At 40.8% G+C, this 16,466-nt stretch overlaps 2 protein-coding genes across 5 annotated transcripts in view; both read right to left on the minus strand.

Annotated features, from left to right (window-relative positions):
* TXNRD1 (thioredoxin reductase 1) overlaps window positions 1-16,466 on the minus strand; it is an 85,470-nt gene that overhangs the window by 38,040 nt on the left and 30,964 nt on the right. The gene's annotated exons all lie outside the window — the stretch shown is intronic.
* On the minus strand, window positions 13,573-14,661 carry EID3 (EP300 interacting inhibitor of differentiation 3). Its single transcript, XM_063115781.1, has one exon. It carries the CDS (start codon window positions 14,659-14,661, stop codon window positions 13,573-13,575), a length of 1,089 nt encoding a protein of 362 aa, XP_062971851.1.

Raw genomic sequence — 16,466 nt, forward strand, 5'->3', positions numbered from 1 at the left:
TCTAAGAAAGACATGACCCACAGTAATTCCATTCTCCTTCATCTTCTGGAACTGATAAGTGGACTGTCTAGAGTTGTGCTGTCCACCCTGGACTCCGGCCCCCGGTAAACTTCCTGTTACTGGGAGGCAGATACCATCTCTGCGGCCACCAGTTTGGAAAAACGCCTAACCAATTTCTGGTTAGGAACAGTGTGGTAGGAGAGTTCCCAAGTCCGCTTGAACCCGCTGGAGAGCTGACTGCAGGCGGGCACCGGACTCGGTCCGTGCCGGGGGGATACAAAGGTGAACCGTATGCTGCGGGCTCCTCCCCCGAGGAGCTCACGCTCTGGTGTGGGAGATAAGACAAGTACACAAATAACCGCGATGCCAGGAGGAAGGTGATAAGTCCCGAGAAAGATCTACACAGTGCTACAAAGGCACCCAGAGCGACCGGTCGTCTGTGCCTAGCAGAAACCTGGTAGACTTCCTGGGTGACGCGGTGCCGAGCAGGGTCTTGAAGGCCCAGCTGATAGACGAGGGTTGAAGAAGACACGTCCCAGCCCAGACCAGGGCGCACAGAGCGGGGAGACGTCCGGCCAGGGAGGCGGAGACTCGACAGAAACCACACACCCTGTGGGGTCGCCACTGCACGATCCAACAGCCTGGGCCAGAGCACACGGAACAGGGAGAAGTCCTGCATGGGAAGTGAAAGCTCAGCAGAGATCACACACCCTGTGGTACGTGATCCAGCAGCCCAGCAGAGTCCAAGCTGACCAGAGAGGTGGCTCCCCGGAGAGGCCCAAGACCTGAGGCAACCACGCACACAAGGCACTAGAGGCCAACTGAGCAGTCGCGGAGGTAGCCATAACAAATTGGCAACCACAGCAACATCTTAGTCAATAGTCTCAAACCAGTGGACTGTGAAACCCCCTGCCACAATGAATAAACATCAAAAAAAAGATACCAGAAATACAAAAAATCAAGAAAGTACACCACCAAAAATTAATAAATCTCAAACTCTAGATCCTACAGAACAAGAAGCCCTTGAAATGACTGACAAGGAATTTCGAGTGATAATTCTAAGGAAACTGAATGAGATACAAGAAAACTCAGCTAGACATCATGATGAAATGAGGAAAAGTATACAGGACCTGAAAGAGGAAATGTACAAGGAAATCAATGTCCTGGAAAAAAATGTAGCACAACTTGCTGAACTGAAGAAGTTATTCAGCGAAATAAAAAACACAATGGAGAGTTTAACCAGCAGGCTTGTCGAAGTGGAAGAGAGAACCTCTAAACTTGAAGATGGGCTGTTTGAAATACCACAAGCAGACAAGAAAAAAGAATCAAAGACATTGAAGAAAATCTGAGAGAGATATCAGACAACCTTAAGCGCTCAAATATCCGAGTCATGGGTATTCCAGAAGGGGAGGAAAATGGAGATTGCATTGAAAACATATTCAACAAAATAGTGGCAGAAAACTTCCCAGGTATAGGAAAAATCACAGATCTTCAGATCCAGGAAGCTCAATGATCTCCAAACGTATTCAACCCAAAAAGGCCTTCTCCAAGACATGTTATAGTCAAATTGGCAAAACTCAGAGACAAATAGAGAATCTTAAAAGCTGCAAGAGAGAAGCGTCAAATCACCTATAAGGGAGCCCCAATCAGGCTAACATCAGACTTTTCATCACAAACCCTAAAAGCTAGAAAGGAATGGGATGATATTTTCAAAATACTAAAGGACAAAGATTGCCAGCCAATAATACTATACCCTGCAAGGCTATCCTTCCGCAATGAAAGGCAAATAGAATATTTCTCAGACAAACAAAAACTGTGGGAGTTCACTACCACACGATCACCCTTACAAGAAATCCTCAAGGGAGTACTGGGTTTGGATCCTGAAAAATACCTACCACTGCCATAAAAACCCAAGAAAAATCAAAACCCACTAGTATAATAAAAATGGCATTCATGAAGAGAAAACAAACAAAAACGCTATCTACAACCTAAGGAACCAACAAACACATAAAACAAACAGTAAATCAGAAAGCAAGGAACAAAAGACACCTAAGACAACCAAACAACAATCAAAAAAATGCTAGGAATAAATCAACACTATTCAATAACAACTCTTAATGTAAAAAGCTTAAATTCCCCAATCGAAAGACACAGACTGGCTGACTGGATCAAAAAGCAGGACCCAACTATATGCTGCCTACAAGAGACCCACCTCACCCATAAAGATTCACATAGACTAAGAGTGAAAGGATGGAAAAAGATTTACCATGCAAACAGAAAAAAAAAAAAAAACGAGCTGGAGTAGCTATTCTTATATCTGACAAAATAAACTTTAAACTAAAAACCATAAAAAGAGACAATGAGGGACACTACTTAATGATAAAAGGACTGATCCATCAAGAAGACATAACAATCATAAATATGTACGCACCCAATGTTGGAGCAGCCAGATTTATAAAACAAACTCTATTAGACCTAAAGAAGGAAATAGACACTAATACCATAATAGCAGGGGACCTGAACACCCCACTGTCAATATTAGACAGATCATCTAGGCAAAGAATCAGTAGAGAAACACAAGATCTAAACAATACTCTAGACCAACTGGAATTGGCAGATATCTACAGAATATTCCATCCAACAACCTCAGAATATTCATTCTTCTCATCAGCACATGGATCATTCTCCAGGATAGATCACATATTAGGTCACAAATCAAGTCTCAATAAATTCAAAAAAATTGGAATTATCCCATGTATTTTCTCAGACCACAATGGACTAAAACTAGAAATTAATAACAAACAAAACTCTGGAAACTTTACAAACACATGGAAATTAAACAGCATTCTACTTAATGACATATGGGTCCAAGAAGAAATCAAGCAGGAAATCAAAAAATTTATTGAAACTAATGAAAATAATGATACATCATACCAAAACCTGTGGGATACTGCAAAAGCAGTATTAAGGGGGAAATTTATTGCATTAAATGCTCACTTCAGAAGAATGGAAAGATGGCAAGTGAACAACCTAACACTTCACCTTAAAGAACTAGAAAAACAAGAACAATCCAAACCTAAAGTTAGCAGACAGAAAGAAATCATTAAGATCAGAGCAGAACTGAATGAAATTGAAACCAAAAAAAATTCAAAAGATCAATGAATCAAAAAGTTGGTTTTTTGAAAAGATAAATAAAATTGACAAACCATTAGCATGGCTAACTAAAAAAAGAAGAGAGAAGACTCAAATAACAAAAATTAGAAATGAAAAAGGCGATATTACAACTGATTCATCTGAAATACAAGGAATCATTCGAGACTACTATAAACAACTATACACCAACAAATTTGAAAATATGGAGGAAATGGATAAATTTCTGGACACACACCAGCTCCCAAAACTGAACCATGAAGATGCAGAAAATTTGAACAGACCAATAACCATAAAGGAGATTGAAGCGGTTATCAGAAGGCTCCCAACAAAGAAAAGCCCAGGACCAGATGGATTCACAGCACAATTTTACCAAACATTCAAAGAGGAATTGACACCGATTCTTTACAAACTATTCCAAAAGATTGAAACAGACGCAAATCTCCCAAACTCATTCTATGAGCAAACATCATCCTGATACCAAAACCAGGTAAAGATATAACCAAAAAAGAAAACTACAGGCCGATATCCTTGATGAATATAAATGCAAAAATCCTCACTAAAATACTAGCAAACAGAATACAGCAACACATACGAAAAATTATTCATCACGATCAAGTGGGATTCATCCCAGGGATGCAAGGTTGGTTCAACATACACAAATCAATAAATGTGATACACCATATTAATAAACTCAAACACAAGGACCATATGATCATCTCTATAGATGCTGAAAAAGCATTTGATAAAGTTCAGCACTCCTTCTTGACAAAGACCCTCTATAAGTTAGGTATAGAGGGAAAGTATCTCAACATAATTAAAGCCATATATGACAAACCCACTGCCAATATCATCCTGAATGGGGAAAAGCTGAAAGCTTTTCCTTTAAGAACAGGAACTAGACAAGGATGCCCACTCTCACCACTCCTATTCAACATCGTGTTGGAAGTACTAGCCAGAGCAATCAGAGAAGAGAAGGAAATAAAGGGCATCCAGATTGGAAAAGATGAAGTCAAACTGTCCCTGTTTGAAGATGACATGATCCTATATATCGAACAGCCTAAAACCTCTACAAAAAACCTGCTGGAATTGCTAAATGATTTCAGCACAGTAGCAGGATACAAAATCAACACACAAAAATCAGTAGCATTTCTTTTCTCCAATAGTGAACATGCAGAAGGAGAAATCAAGAAAGCCTGCCCATTTACAATAGCCACCAAAAACATAAAATACTTAGGAATTGAGTTAACCAAGGAGGAGAAAAATCTCTATCATGAGAACTACAAACCACTGCTGAGAGAAATTAGAGAGGATACAAGAAGATGGAAAGATATCCCATGCTCTTGGATTGGAAGAATCAACATAGTGAAAATGTCCATACTACCCAAAGTGATATACAAATTCAATGCAATCCCCATCAAAATTCCAAAGACATTTTTCTCAGAAATGGAAAAAACTATCCAGTCATTTATATGGAACAATAAAAGACCACACATAGCCAAAGCAATGCTGAGCAAAAAAAATAAAGCTGGAGGCATAACACTACCCGACTTTAAGCTATACTACAAAGCTATAATAACCAAAACAGTATGGTACTGGCATAAAAACAGACACACTGACCAATGGAATAGAATAGAGAATCCAGAAATCAACCCACACACTTACTGCCATCTGATCTTTGACAAAGGCACCAAGCCTATTCACTGGGGAAGGGACTGCCTCTTCAGCAAATGGTGCTGGGATAACTGGATATCCATATGCAGGAGAATGAAACTAGATCCATACCTCTCACCATATACTAAAATCAACTCAAAATGGATTAAGGATTGAAATATACACCCTGAAACAATAAAACTTCTTATAGAAAACATAGGAGAAACACTTCAGGAAATAGGACTGGACACAGACTTCATGAATACGACAACAAAAGCACGGGCAACCAAAGGAAAAATAAACAAATGGGATTATAGCAAACTAAAAAGCTTCTGCACAGCAAAAGAAACAATTAACAGAGTTAAAAGACAACCAACAGAGTGGGAGAAAATATTTGCAAAATATACATCTGACAAAGGATTAATATCCAGAATATATAAGGAACTCAAACAACTTTACAAGAAGAGAACAAGCAACCCAATTAAAAAATGGGCAAAAGAGCTAAGTAGGCATTTCTCTAAGGAAGATATCCAAATGGCCAACAGACATATGAAAAAATGCTCAACATCACTCAGCATCCGGGAAATGCAAATCAAAACCACACTGAGATACCATCTAACCCCAGTTAGGATGGCTAAAATCCAAAAGACTCTGAACGATAAATGCTGGCGAGTTTGTGGAGAAAAAGGAACTCTCATACATTGTTGGTGGGACTGCAAAATGGTGCAGCCTCTATGGAAAATGGTATGGAGGTTCCTCAAACAATTGCAGATAGATCTACCATACGACCCAGCTATCCCACTGTTGGGAATATACCCAGAGGAATGGAAATCATCAAGTCGAAGGTATACCTGTTCCCCAATGTTCATCACAGCACTCTTTACAATAGCCAAGAGTTGGAACCAGTCCAAATGTCCATCATCAGATGAGTGGATATGGAAAATGTGGTACATCTACACAATGGAGTACTACTCAGCTATAAAAACGAATGAAATACTGCCATTTGCAACAACATGGATGGACCTTGAGAGAATTATATTAAGTGAAACAAGTCAGGCACAGAAAGAGAAATACCACATGTCCTCACTTATTGGTGGGAGCTAAAAATTAATATATAATTCTCACACACACACACACACACACACACACGCACACACACAAAAGCCCGGGAGGGGGGGGCGGGGAAGAAGATATAACAACCACAATTACTTGAAGTTGATAGGACAAGCAAACAGAAAGGACATTGTTGGGGGGGAAGGGAGGAGGGGGGGAGGTAGGGAGGTTTTGGTGATGGGGAACAATAATCAGCCACAATGTATATCGACAAAGTAAAATTAAAAAATAAATAAATAAATAAAAATAATAAAAAATAAAAAATAAATAAAAAAAAAGAAATACTGGCTGTTGGCTGTAGTGGCTGATATAGAAGTTGTCAAACTTTTTAATCTCAGGACCCCTTTACAATCTTAAGTTATTTAGGACTCCAAAGAGCTTTTTTGTTAATGTGGGTTTATTTATTAATATTTACTGCACTAGAAATTAAAACTAAGAAAAAATTTTTAGATTTATTAATACATTTAAAAATAATATACCCATTACATGTCAACATAAATATTTTTATAAAAACATATGTTTAAATTAGTGAGAAGGGTGGCATTGTTTTATATATTTGCAATTCTCTTTAATGTTTGGCTTAACAAAAGACAGCTAGCTCATCATCTGTTTCTCCATTAAATCTGTTGCAACACTGCCTGCACATAGCCTGGGAAAACTCCATGGTAGACTTGTAATAAAATTAGAGTGAAAAAGGCAAATAGCATATTAGAAATAATGAAAACAATTTTGACCTCCAAGTCCCACTGAAAGGGCCTTGGGGGCCCCCCCAGACCACACTTTGAGAATCATTGCTATAAGATATGAGTGTAGATACACAACACCTCACTCCTGCACACATCTGTCACTTGTTCACATATTGGATAGTCTATCACAGCAATGCCTTTCCCTCACCCCACTCCTAATAAACACTGTTCCAGACTCCCTCCAAAAACGGCACAATAGGAAAAGATATTTAACTTTAAAATTAAAATAATCCTGATTCCTCCCTGCCCCCCCCCAGTATGATTCCTTTTCCTTTGTCACAGATTTATACTGGTTTTTCCTACCATTATACATAGCTCAAATTGTTGAGTTTAAGAGAGATAATGCGCATTAGTTCCTATGGTGTTTCTACAGTGGCTGATAGGAAGGAATCCCTAAATTTCTAATTCTCCCCTTCTGGAAGAAAAACTGCCTGAGGCTAAATCAAGAAGCTTTGGAGTGTGTTTTACAGGTATTTCCTGAGCTTTCCTGCACCAGCCATCACCTGAAATGCAATTTTCCTATCAAATCCTGATCCAGTATAGAGATAAGACTAGCATGATATAACTTTTATTCAATGTACACAAACATTCTACCCTTCTAAAGCATTCCCTTGGGGGCAAGGGGAGTTCTTTTACAAACACTAAGACCCCAACACAAGGCCAATTTCTTCCACCAAGTCTCCCCAAAGTTCCCAAACAACACTCTTCTTGCAACTCCAATAACACGTGTTGTCAGGGAATTTAGCACACAGACTGTTCCCCTACCTGGGATGTCCTCTTTTCTCCATTCTAGCCCCTTCCTTCAAGATTTAACTGGAAGCTTTTTCTTGAAAGACTGAGTTGGGTGCTCCCCCTGAGATGTTACTGCCACCATTGCACAATCCCATCAACTCCAAAAGGGCAAGCAACTTGTCTTTCATTTCTGCATCCCCAGTGCCAATTGTGCATGTGTGTGATATTAAAAAACATTTCTAGAATAAAAGATTTGGGTACTAATTCCAACTCTGCTATGTACACCAAGAGGCTGGACTTCGGTTTTCTTGTACATAAAATTAAAAGTATGGAAAACACTTTGAAAAAGTACAAGGGTTGTAGCAAAATGGGCTAGGAGTTTATATTTAGTCCAAATCTGAACCTGATTTTGCCACTTACGTGTAATTTGGGGCAAGCTGCTTAAATTCTCCGGCCTCAGTTTTCTTGTTTACAAAAACAAACAGGACAAAACATGCACCTCATAGGGATTTTTGTGAATTAGACAATCCACATAAATGTAGTACAGTGCCTATCACACAGTTAATATACTGAATACATTAGCTACATAGTAAGGCACAACAGTAATATTATTGTATTGAAGTGGCACTGAGGTATTAAAAGGAATGGTGAATAATCGGCAATTTAGGTTTCAGGTGGAGTAGAGCTAAACAGCAGGTAAGATTTACAGCCACTGCCACAGAAGATTCTTATTCCCAATATCCCAAATGTGCCAAACTGCTTGAATTTCATGTTTCACACCTCATGTGCAAATAAACAGCCTGACTTTCCCTAATTGTCACACAAACTCATGTCTGGGCTATTCAAAAACAAAAACAGGACTGTCCAGTTAGCTCAGCTGGTTAGAGTGCACTATGATAATAACATCTAGGGTTCAGATCCCCCAGACTGTCCAGCCGCCAAAACAAAAATCAAAAAAACAAAGAAACAAAGGAAAAAAATCCAGCAGTGATTATATAACCTATACCAGACCCAACTGCTTATTTCCTTTGAAATATGAAGGCAGTGTTACAGACTTATGCCATAGCATCAGCTGGGGTTATAGCTTAAGTCTCTTTTGCTTGAGAGAACTATGGGGAAAAAAACAGAAATGATGCTACAGGATTTCTAGAAAGAGTAGACCAGGGGCCTAAGACAGCAGTTGGCATGACAGACCGCAGGGCGAATGTAGCAGGCCAGTTGGGTTTTTTTTTTTTTTTTTTTTTTTTTTTTTGCGGCAGGGTGGGGTGGGGTGAGAGTGTTTAACAGCCCCTGAGCTAAAACTGGTTCTTATACTTTTAAATGGTTGGGGGGGGGGGGGGAATAGTACTTCGTGACACATGAAAAGTATATTAAATTCAAATTTCTGTATCCATATGTAAAGTTTTATTGAAAACAGCCACACCCATTTGCTTCTATATTGTCTATAGCTACTTTTTTTGTAATAGCAGCAGAGCTCATTAGTTTTGCAACAGAGGCCATGTGGCCCGAAAAGCTTAAATTACTTGTAACGTACTATTTGGCTTTTTATAAATTTGCCAGCCTCTGGTCTAGGGAAATTTTGAGTCAATGTTAGTGGGTGGTGGTAGGTAGAAAATACCAAACAGAAATACTGTGGTGACTGCAAATCAAAGAATCATTTTCCTGCTAAGTAGAGACACTTGATACATTTTCTTCCTCCAAGGAGAATCAGGGAAGTTAATTCTCCATGACCAATTATCCAAATCTTTAGATAGTAAGCACCTAAAATATCTAGAGGCAGATTAATATTTAACATTTACTCTGTATGAAGTATTCTAGTGAATGACTTATGACAGATTTCATTTTAAATGCCTCCTCCCAAGGTCCTTCCCTTACCACCCTTTCTGAAGCAGCACCTCAACCACCATCCAAGTAGTTTTTCTCCAGAGCAATCATCATTAACAGGAATATCACTGTCTCTCTCTCTGTGATAGCCTGAACAATGATCCCACAATGCTGGAGTCCAAATCCCTAGAATCTGTGCATATATTACCTGTAAAAGGGACTTTGGAGATGTGATTAAGGATCTGGAGATGGGGAGATTTTCCAGGATTACCCTAGTAGGCCCAATGTAATTACAAGTGTCCTCACAAGAGAGAGACTTGACAACACTAGTATTACATGTAACAACAGAAGCAAGAGGTTGCACTGCCAGCTTTGAAAACAGAGGAAGGGACGGACTGTGAGTCAAGGAATGCCGGTGGCCTCCGAAAGGTGAAAAAGGGAACAGATTTCTCCCTCACAGCTTCCAGAAAGAACCAGACCTGCTGATAACCTTGACTTTAGCCCAGTGAAACCAATTTTGGTTGGATGCCCAACCTCCAGAACTGTAAAATTAGTGTTATTTGGAGCCACTAAATGGTAATTTGTTACAGCAGCAACAGGAAACTAAAATACCCACTAAAATATAAATTCCATGAGAGATCGGCAATTTTCTGTCCAACGTTTTCCCAGTGCCTAAGAGCAGTACCTGACACAGAGAGCACTCAACAGTTGTTACGTAATTTAACAATGTGCAGATTGCAATCATGTGGTAATGGATTCCCCAGGACAAAGGCAAAGGTCTAGAAGTAGGAGGAATTCATATCTAAGACTCAAAGGAAAATGAAAGAACCATTAAAGATATGTCACCATGGAATTTGTTGACCCTAATCTACAGAGTGGGGTACTAACATGAGTCTCTACAATGAGACAGATACTGTGCTGATTTATACACATTATCTCATTTAATCCTAAGAATAAAGTCTTCCAAGCAGATGTCACCCCCATTTCACACATAATATACAAAGGCCCTTAGAGATTAAGAAACTTGCCCACAAGAACTGAACTGAGGTCTGTATGATTATAAATCTCTTGCTTTTCCCACTACACCATAGCTAGTAATCCATATTTCAAAGTACTTGTCAAATACGTTTTCTACTTTAATCCTTACTGTAAAATGTAAGAGACAGATATTATTCCCACTTGGCAAATCAAAACCTGAAGTTAACAAGTTAAATAATTTGCCCAAAATGCATAACTAGAATGTTACAGAATCAAGATGATGCCAGACCCTTTGATCAGAAAATGATTCTATTATTCAATAAAGTTGTTATTTTTTTAAGTCCATAATATTCTCCTAAAGTTGAGTTTATTTTACTGAACCTGCAAAATTTAAGGTACTCTATAGTAGTGGAAAGCCAGCAGATTTGCAGTTTGGTTCTTAATCTCTCTAACTGGATTATCTCTCCAGCAGTCAATTCTTTTTTTCAAGATAAGCAATCACTTTAATTTCAAAATGGCAAGGCAACCCATGTGTCACAACAACCAGTAGAAACAGAAACAAAACAAGTGGTCAACTTCATATTTTAACAGCTATTAACTTTAGAGAAGACCCCCTTCAAAATGACCTCTCCCAAAACCATTCTCTATTAATGTTTTTAAGTCATCACTAGGTGTCAAATGCTCCTGGTAAAGACAAAAGGCATTAAACAGAGCAATCTGTCAGTAAAGAACCGAGGCACGATCTTTTTGCTATCAATAGGATATCTTGTCTTCTCACAGGACATCTTTGGAAAACCCAAGAAACTTGGTTGACAGCAACATGCTGAAAATGGGGATAAGAGAGATCAAATGATGCTTGCAAGACTGCTATGTCGAAGGGTGGTAGACGCTGGGTTAGCACTCCTTCATGTGAGAATGGGGACGAAATGACTAGTTGAGAAGAGAATTGGCTGAGTTTCATTTAGTTATTTTTTGCTAAAACCTCTACTACATTACTGGTGAAGAACCTTCCTCTTAATATTCCTCCTTTCAATCTCAGTGCCAGTCGTTTAGCCTTTGTATTTCCCTTTGCATACCATTAGACTTGGTATGAAAGTTTACTGTTACTGCTGTACGTAACAGATACTTACCCACTTGCCAAATTAATGTTTAAGGGCAAAATTCCACAACCACCGAAGATTAAGCTCCTATACTATTGGTAAAATAGAATAGTTTGGTCAAGGGCCGGCCTGTGGCTCACTCGGGAGAGTGCGGTGCTGATAACACCAAGGCCATATAGGGATGGCAGGTTCGCTCACTGGCTGAGTGTGGTGCTGACAACACCAAGTCAAGGGTTAAGATCCCCTTACCGGTCATCTTTTTTAAAAAAAGAATAGTTTGGTCAGGGCCCTCGCCTCGGGTCCAGCAGGGTGTGGTTCAGCATCCTTTGTACACAAATTGTGTGTGTGTGTGTGTGTGTGTGTGTGTGTGTGTGTGTGTGTGTGTGTGTGTGTGTGTGCAGTTAGTGCACATGTTTGCCAACGTTATCTTTTAGTTTTGTTGATATTCTTGTGTTCTTGGGGGGGAGAGGGGAAGGGGAGGGAGGGAGAGAGAGGGATGGAGAGGGAGGAAGAAGGGGGAGGAGGAGGGAGAGGGGCAGGGAGAGAGGGGGGAGGGAGAGTGGGGAGAGAGAGGAGGGGAGGGGGAGGGAGCAGGGGGAGAGTGAGTTTGGTGAAGCAGGTGGGCAGGTGTAGGCCTCGGCCCCACACAGCCATGCTTTTACAAACCTATGGCTTCCAAGAACCTTTTGGCCAGTTACCTAGCTCATAGACCTGCATGAAGGGGTCTGCTGACCCAGTCTGGCATGTTTAGGGTTGTGACCAAGTCTGTGAACAGGTTTGAGGGGTCTGTGGGCTCCAGACCCAGCCTTAGCTCGACAATCGGCCCTGCCAGTGCAGGATTACCAGCAGGTAAAAGAGCACCACAACTGGCACAGTTGTGGTTGAGTAGCTTTACCTATACAGATCAGGAAAAGAAGCTTATGGGAATGTTTACTACACATTCTAAACTTGTTTTCTTAATGACCCAAATTTTCAGCAGTAATCTTCAAATAAGGTTGTAATTTATAATCTTAAAACAATTGCAAGCAACAAAAAAATCTTTTGTAGCTTTATACTAAATAAAGAATATTTGAATAAATTGACACATTTAAGTTTAAACAGGGACAGTTTCCAGGCATTTTGAGCCCTATTAAGACCCGCAGAATTGAACTGGGACAAATATTCAAAGTTGCTACATGATGGAACATTGCTGATTCTGAAGGACACCCTGTGTACTAGCAAAGATCACAAAGGGAAATTAGGGGCCAGAGAAGAAATTAACCAAGTACATAAAACCTACAACTGGATGGCAAAAAGATTTTGTTTGAAGTAGCTGAACAAAAATATCTTTTTTTTTTTTCCTAGTTGCTTTTTATTTTTTTATGACCGGTAAGGAGATCGCAACCCTTGGCTAAGCACCGTGCTCAGCCAGTGAGCGCACTGGCGGCCACCCCCACATAGGATCCGAACCCGCAGCGGGAGCGCCTCTGCGCTCCCAGCGCCGCACTCTCCCGAGTGAGCCACAGGTTTGGCCCCAAAAATATCTTCTACCTTTGAGAATACTAGTAGATGAAGTCATTCAATTCTTGCCCAACTTAACACTCAGTTTTCCCATAAATCTGATGGTCCTCTCATGCTGTAACTTCTCACAATTCTAACCTCGCTATTCTCCTGCCTAGACTGCCTTTCCCATCTCCTAATTCCACTCACCTTTCAGAGCTTAGTCAATGCCTCCACTACTACAGCAGAGACTCACTTTTGTTGAGTCCAGTCAGTTGTTTAGAACATGTATACCCATTCATAAATATCTTACTGAGTTCTCTTTGCAATTAATTTTTTGTTTTAATTTTGCATATTCACTGCCTTAGAGTTTTTCTTTACTACTTTTTTCACCCACTCTTCCCCCAAGCTGGTTAGGAGCCCTTTATGAGAATCTCTGGGTTTCTTGAGAGGGAGAAAGGATTGCAGTATCACAGAGCACCGTGACCTACTTTTGCAAAATTATCGATTTTGGGGCAAATTATCAAATACCTTTTATGATATTCAAAACTGTTTATTAGGATAGTCTTAAAGCAAATTCAAAAAAACGTTCCCATAAACATGCCAGTGAATTTTTTTAATAGCAGATCACGACTTACAAATTTCAAGAAAGATACACTGCACAGTAAAACAATTTCTGATGTTGTTGAAAATACTTTTTCACTTTACTAGAGATATATGTGCTGTTGTTTAGATTTTACTCTCCATTTTGAGATACTTCACAATCACAAAATGGATCCTATACTAATAAGAAATCTTTAGTATGAGTTTGTGATCATAGCTTTTGAAATTTCAAAAGTTGCCACAATATTTTTCCAGTCCTGTAAACTCAAAGATATAACTCCTTGTTTCCTGACATGGGAATTGGAATCATTTATCTCACCCATTTGGTTAATATTAATTGGCTCTAATATTGGCAGCCTGTCTTGATCAAGCCTTATTCTTGCAAAACCATCCCTTATAATGAAAGAAACATAAAATATATTCTCCACAGTACGAGAAAAAGAGTTGGGATCAATCACAAACTCAAAATAGGACACAGGTGTATCAGGATACTTTCGAAAGTAGGTTTGCAACAATCCCAAGATTCTTTCTACTTCTTTTTCTGTAGTTTCTTGATTGCTACTCAGGTCCAGCTTCCTCAACTTCGTAGGCATATCTCCATTTTCTTCCATTTTGCGAACTTTCCTCTGATGTTCAAGTGGGGGCTTTGGTGTAGAAGGTTCGAGCTTGAATGAACCAAAAATAAAACGGAATGTTTCAGCTTGCAATATCCAAGATGTTGCTTCCTTCTGTACTGTCTCCCAGAAAGAAAAAGTTATGTTATCATCATAACCGCTCAACGCATTACGCTCATCTTCCAACCAATTTAGGCTCACAAATATAAATAGAAAATCGCAAAATGCTGCTTGGTTAAAAAAGTTCATATCGGAGTTTAACTGCTTTGCTTTTTCTTTACCTAAATCAGAAGCCATAACAAGAAACTGGGCATCGAGGGCTGCTTCTCTTGTTCTGCTCACTCCGTCGAACAGGATGTCGGCTTCTTCAAGGGCTTCGGCTAACGAGTTGTTGGCCGTGTTCACTATGTCCTCCCGGTTCTGCTGGATGGTGAGCATGAGCTGCCGGTACTGCCTGCGGATATGCCGACACTGCTCTTCTTCAGCCGCCAGCAGCAGGAGGTCTGGATGTCTGTAGGCCGCTGAATAGACGTCAGCCCCCGCCTCCACCGTCCTCCGTCCTTCCTCCTCCTCCGCCTGCCTCACCGAGTACTCCCCACCGGTGAGGGTCACGGCGGGCTCCTCTCCTTTCTCTTCGCCTCCCTTCAGGAAACCTTTCTCATCAGCCATGTCGGCAACCGGGGGTGCTCGGCGAAGGGCCTTCACCAGCGGAAATGGAAGGGGCGGTTGGGCCAGAGGACGCCCGCCCACGCGCACTAGAGACCCGCGCCGAGGCGGGACAAGCACCGCCCCCGCGCCGCAGCCCCAGACACCGGCCCGCTCCCCTCCTCTCCCCCGCCCAGCCCCTCGGCAAGTTCGTGCAACTTTGAGCCCCAACCCCAGCCGGGAATAATCCCGTTCAAGGAACAGCCATTGTTTTAGGCGTTTACTGAGCGTGTCACTAACTTTTAAGGAAACACTTTTGGACAACCTTATGACAAAATGTGGGGGAAGGGACTAAACGTCCTGCGCTGTAAAACATTAGCTACCACATATTGCGGTTAGGTGGGCCAACGTTTTTCGTTCTTACTATGATCAAGAGGCATTTTATTTGGTGTTTGTTTTTGAGAACTAAATCTGGCTGGACTATAAACTGGCAGTAAGGCCGAGGACCGTGAAATGCGAAGCGTGCATTACAATAGGCCAAACTCACTCACAAATGTGAACGAGGTTAATTAAGGTTAATTACCCTCGCAGGCCCTCCAACCTAACCCCTACCGAGGACCTGGGGAGTGCGGAAGCCGCTAGTATCCCTGACAGCGCATGCGCGAAGATGCGTGCAGGGCGCAAGCATTGCTCAAGTGATCTTTGATTCTCCCAACATCCACCGGTGCAAGAATACAAAGGGAGGACTCGGCAAAAGAGATGTTTACGAATTTGGAAGCTCTCCGAAGGCTAAAGGCCACCGACTATGGATAGATAGTAAATCTGAACCCTAAAAGATGAGCAGAGCTATGAAAATTTCAGACACAATCTGTTTTAAGGATATGAAAAACGAAGTCGGTAAATTGGAGGATTAATCTGCCTTGGAAAGTTCATCCATTGGTTCACTGGAGTTGTTGTAAACTCACGCGCAGTTGAAGAGGAGACTCAGTTTATCAGTCACTCAAGTAGCACAACACACGTAACAATGGAAAGAAATACTTTTTTTTTTTTTGACCAGCAAGGGGATCGCAACCCTCAGCACCGTGTGGTCCACACCGCTCAGCCAGTGAGCGCACCGGCCATCCCTATATAGGATCCGAACTCGCGGCCTCGGCGCTCCCAGCGCCGCACTCTCCCGAGTGAGCCACGGGCCGGCCCTACCTTTTGTTTTTAAAGAGAACATGCACACTCACAACCCACGAAATCAAAAGCTTTTTAAGATTGCAACAGGTGCTCTTTTTAAAAAAAAGTGTGACCCACTGCACCTACCAGTCGATGTGTCCCATGAAGAAGTAAATTAACCCTACCCTCCTTCCTATGCATCTGAACTGGTTCACGTTTTTTTGGCATTAGCAGAAAGTTTCTTGCAAATACATTAACAGCAAAACCCAGTATTAAGTTACTCCAAAATCCTTATGGTACTACTCGTCCACTATTTTTTATGTAGAGGTAGTTCAGGAACGTGCATTTTTCAAAAAACCATGCATTATTGTTACTTGTGCATATATATTATCCTGCCCTATTAGACTGTTAGCTTCTCAAAAACAAGGATTTGGTTTTAAATCTTCCAAACATAGCTGTTTTCACATGGACGCACTTGATTATGCACTGAATGTATAAATTAATGTAGATTAAAAACTTTGTTCCAGCACCGTATTACACGGTACTTGGCAGCAAAGACTTTTTCTTTTCTCTTTAAAATTTTATTGGTTATGCATATTCATCGGGTACAAAGCTGACCGTCACCACTTGCGTCCAGGATGTGATGGCCAGATCAATACTATCAGCAT

Source organism: Cynocephalus volans, chromosome 12 (assembly GCF_027409185.1).
Source record: "Cynocephalus volans isolate mCynVol1 chromosome 12, mCynVol1.pri, whole genome shotgun sequence".
Lineage (NCBI taxonomy): Eukaryota > Metazoa > Chordata > Mammalia > Dermoptera > Cynocephalidae > Cynocephalus > Cynocephalus volans.

What these genes read in the sequence shown, in the direction of transcription:
- EID3 (XM_063115781.1), bottom strand. Translation starts at nt 14,661, where the DNA reads ATGGCTGATGAGAAAGGTTTCCTGAAGGGAGGCGAAGAGAAAGGAGAG.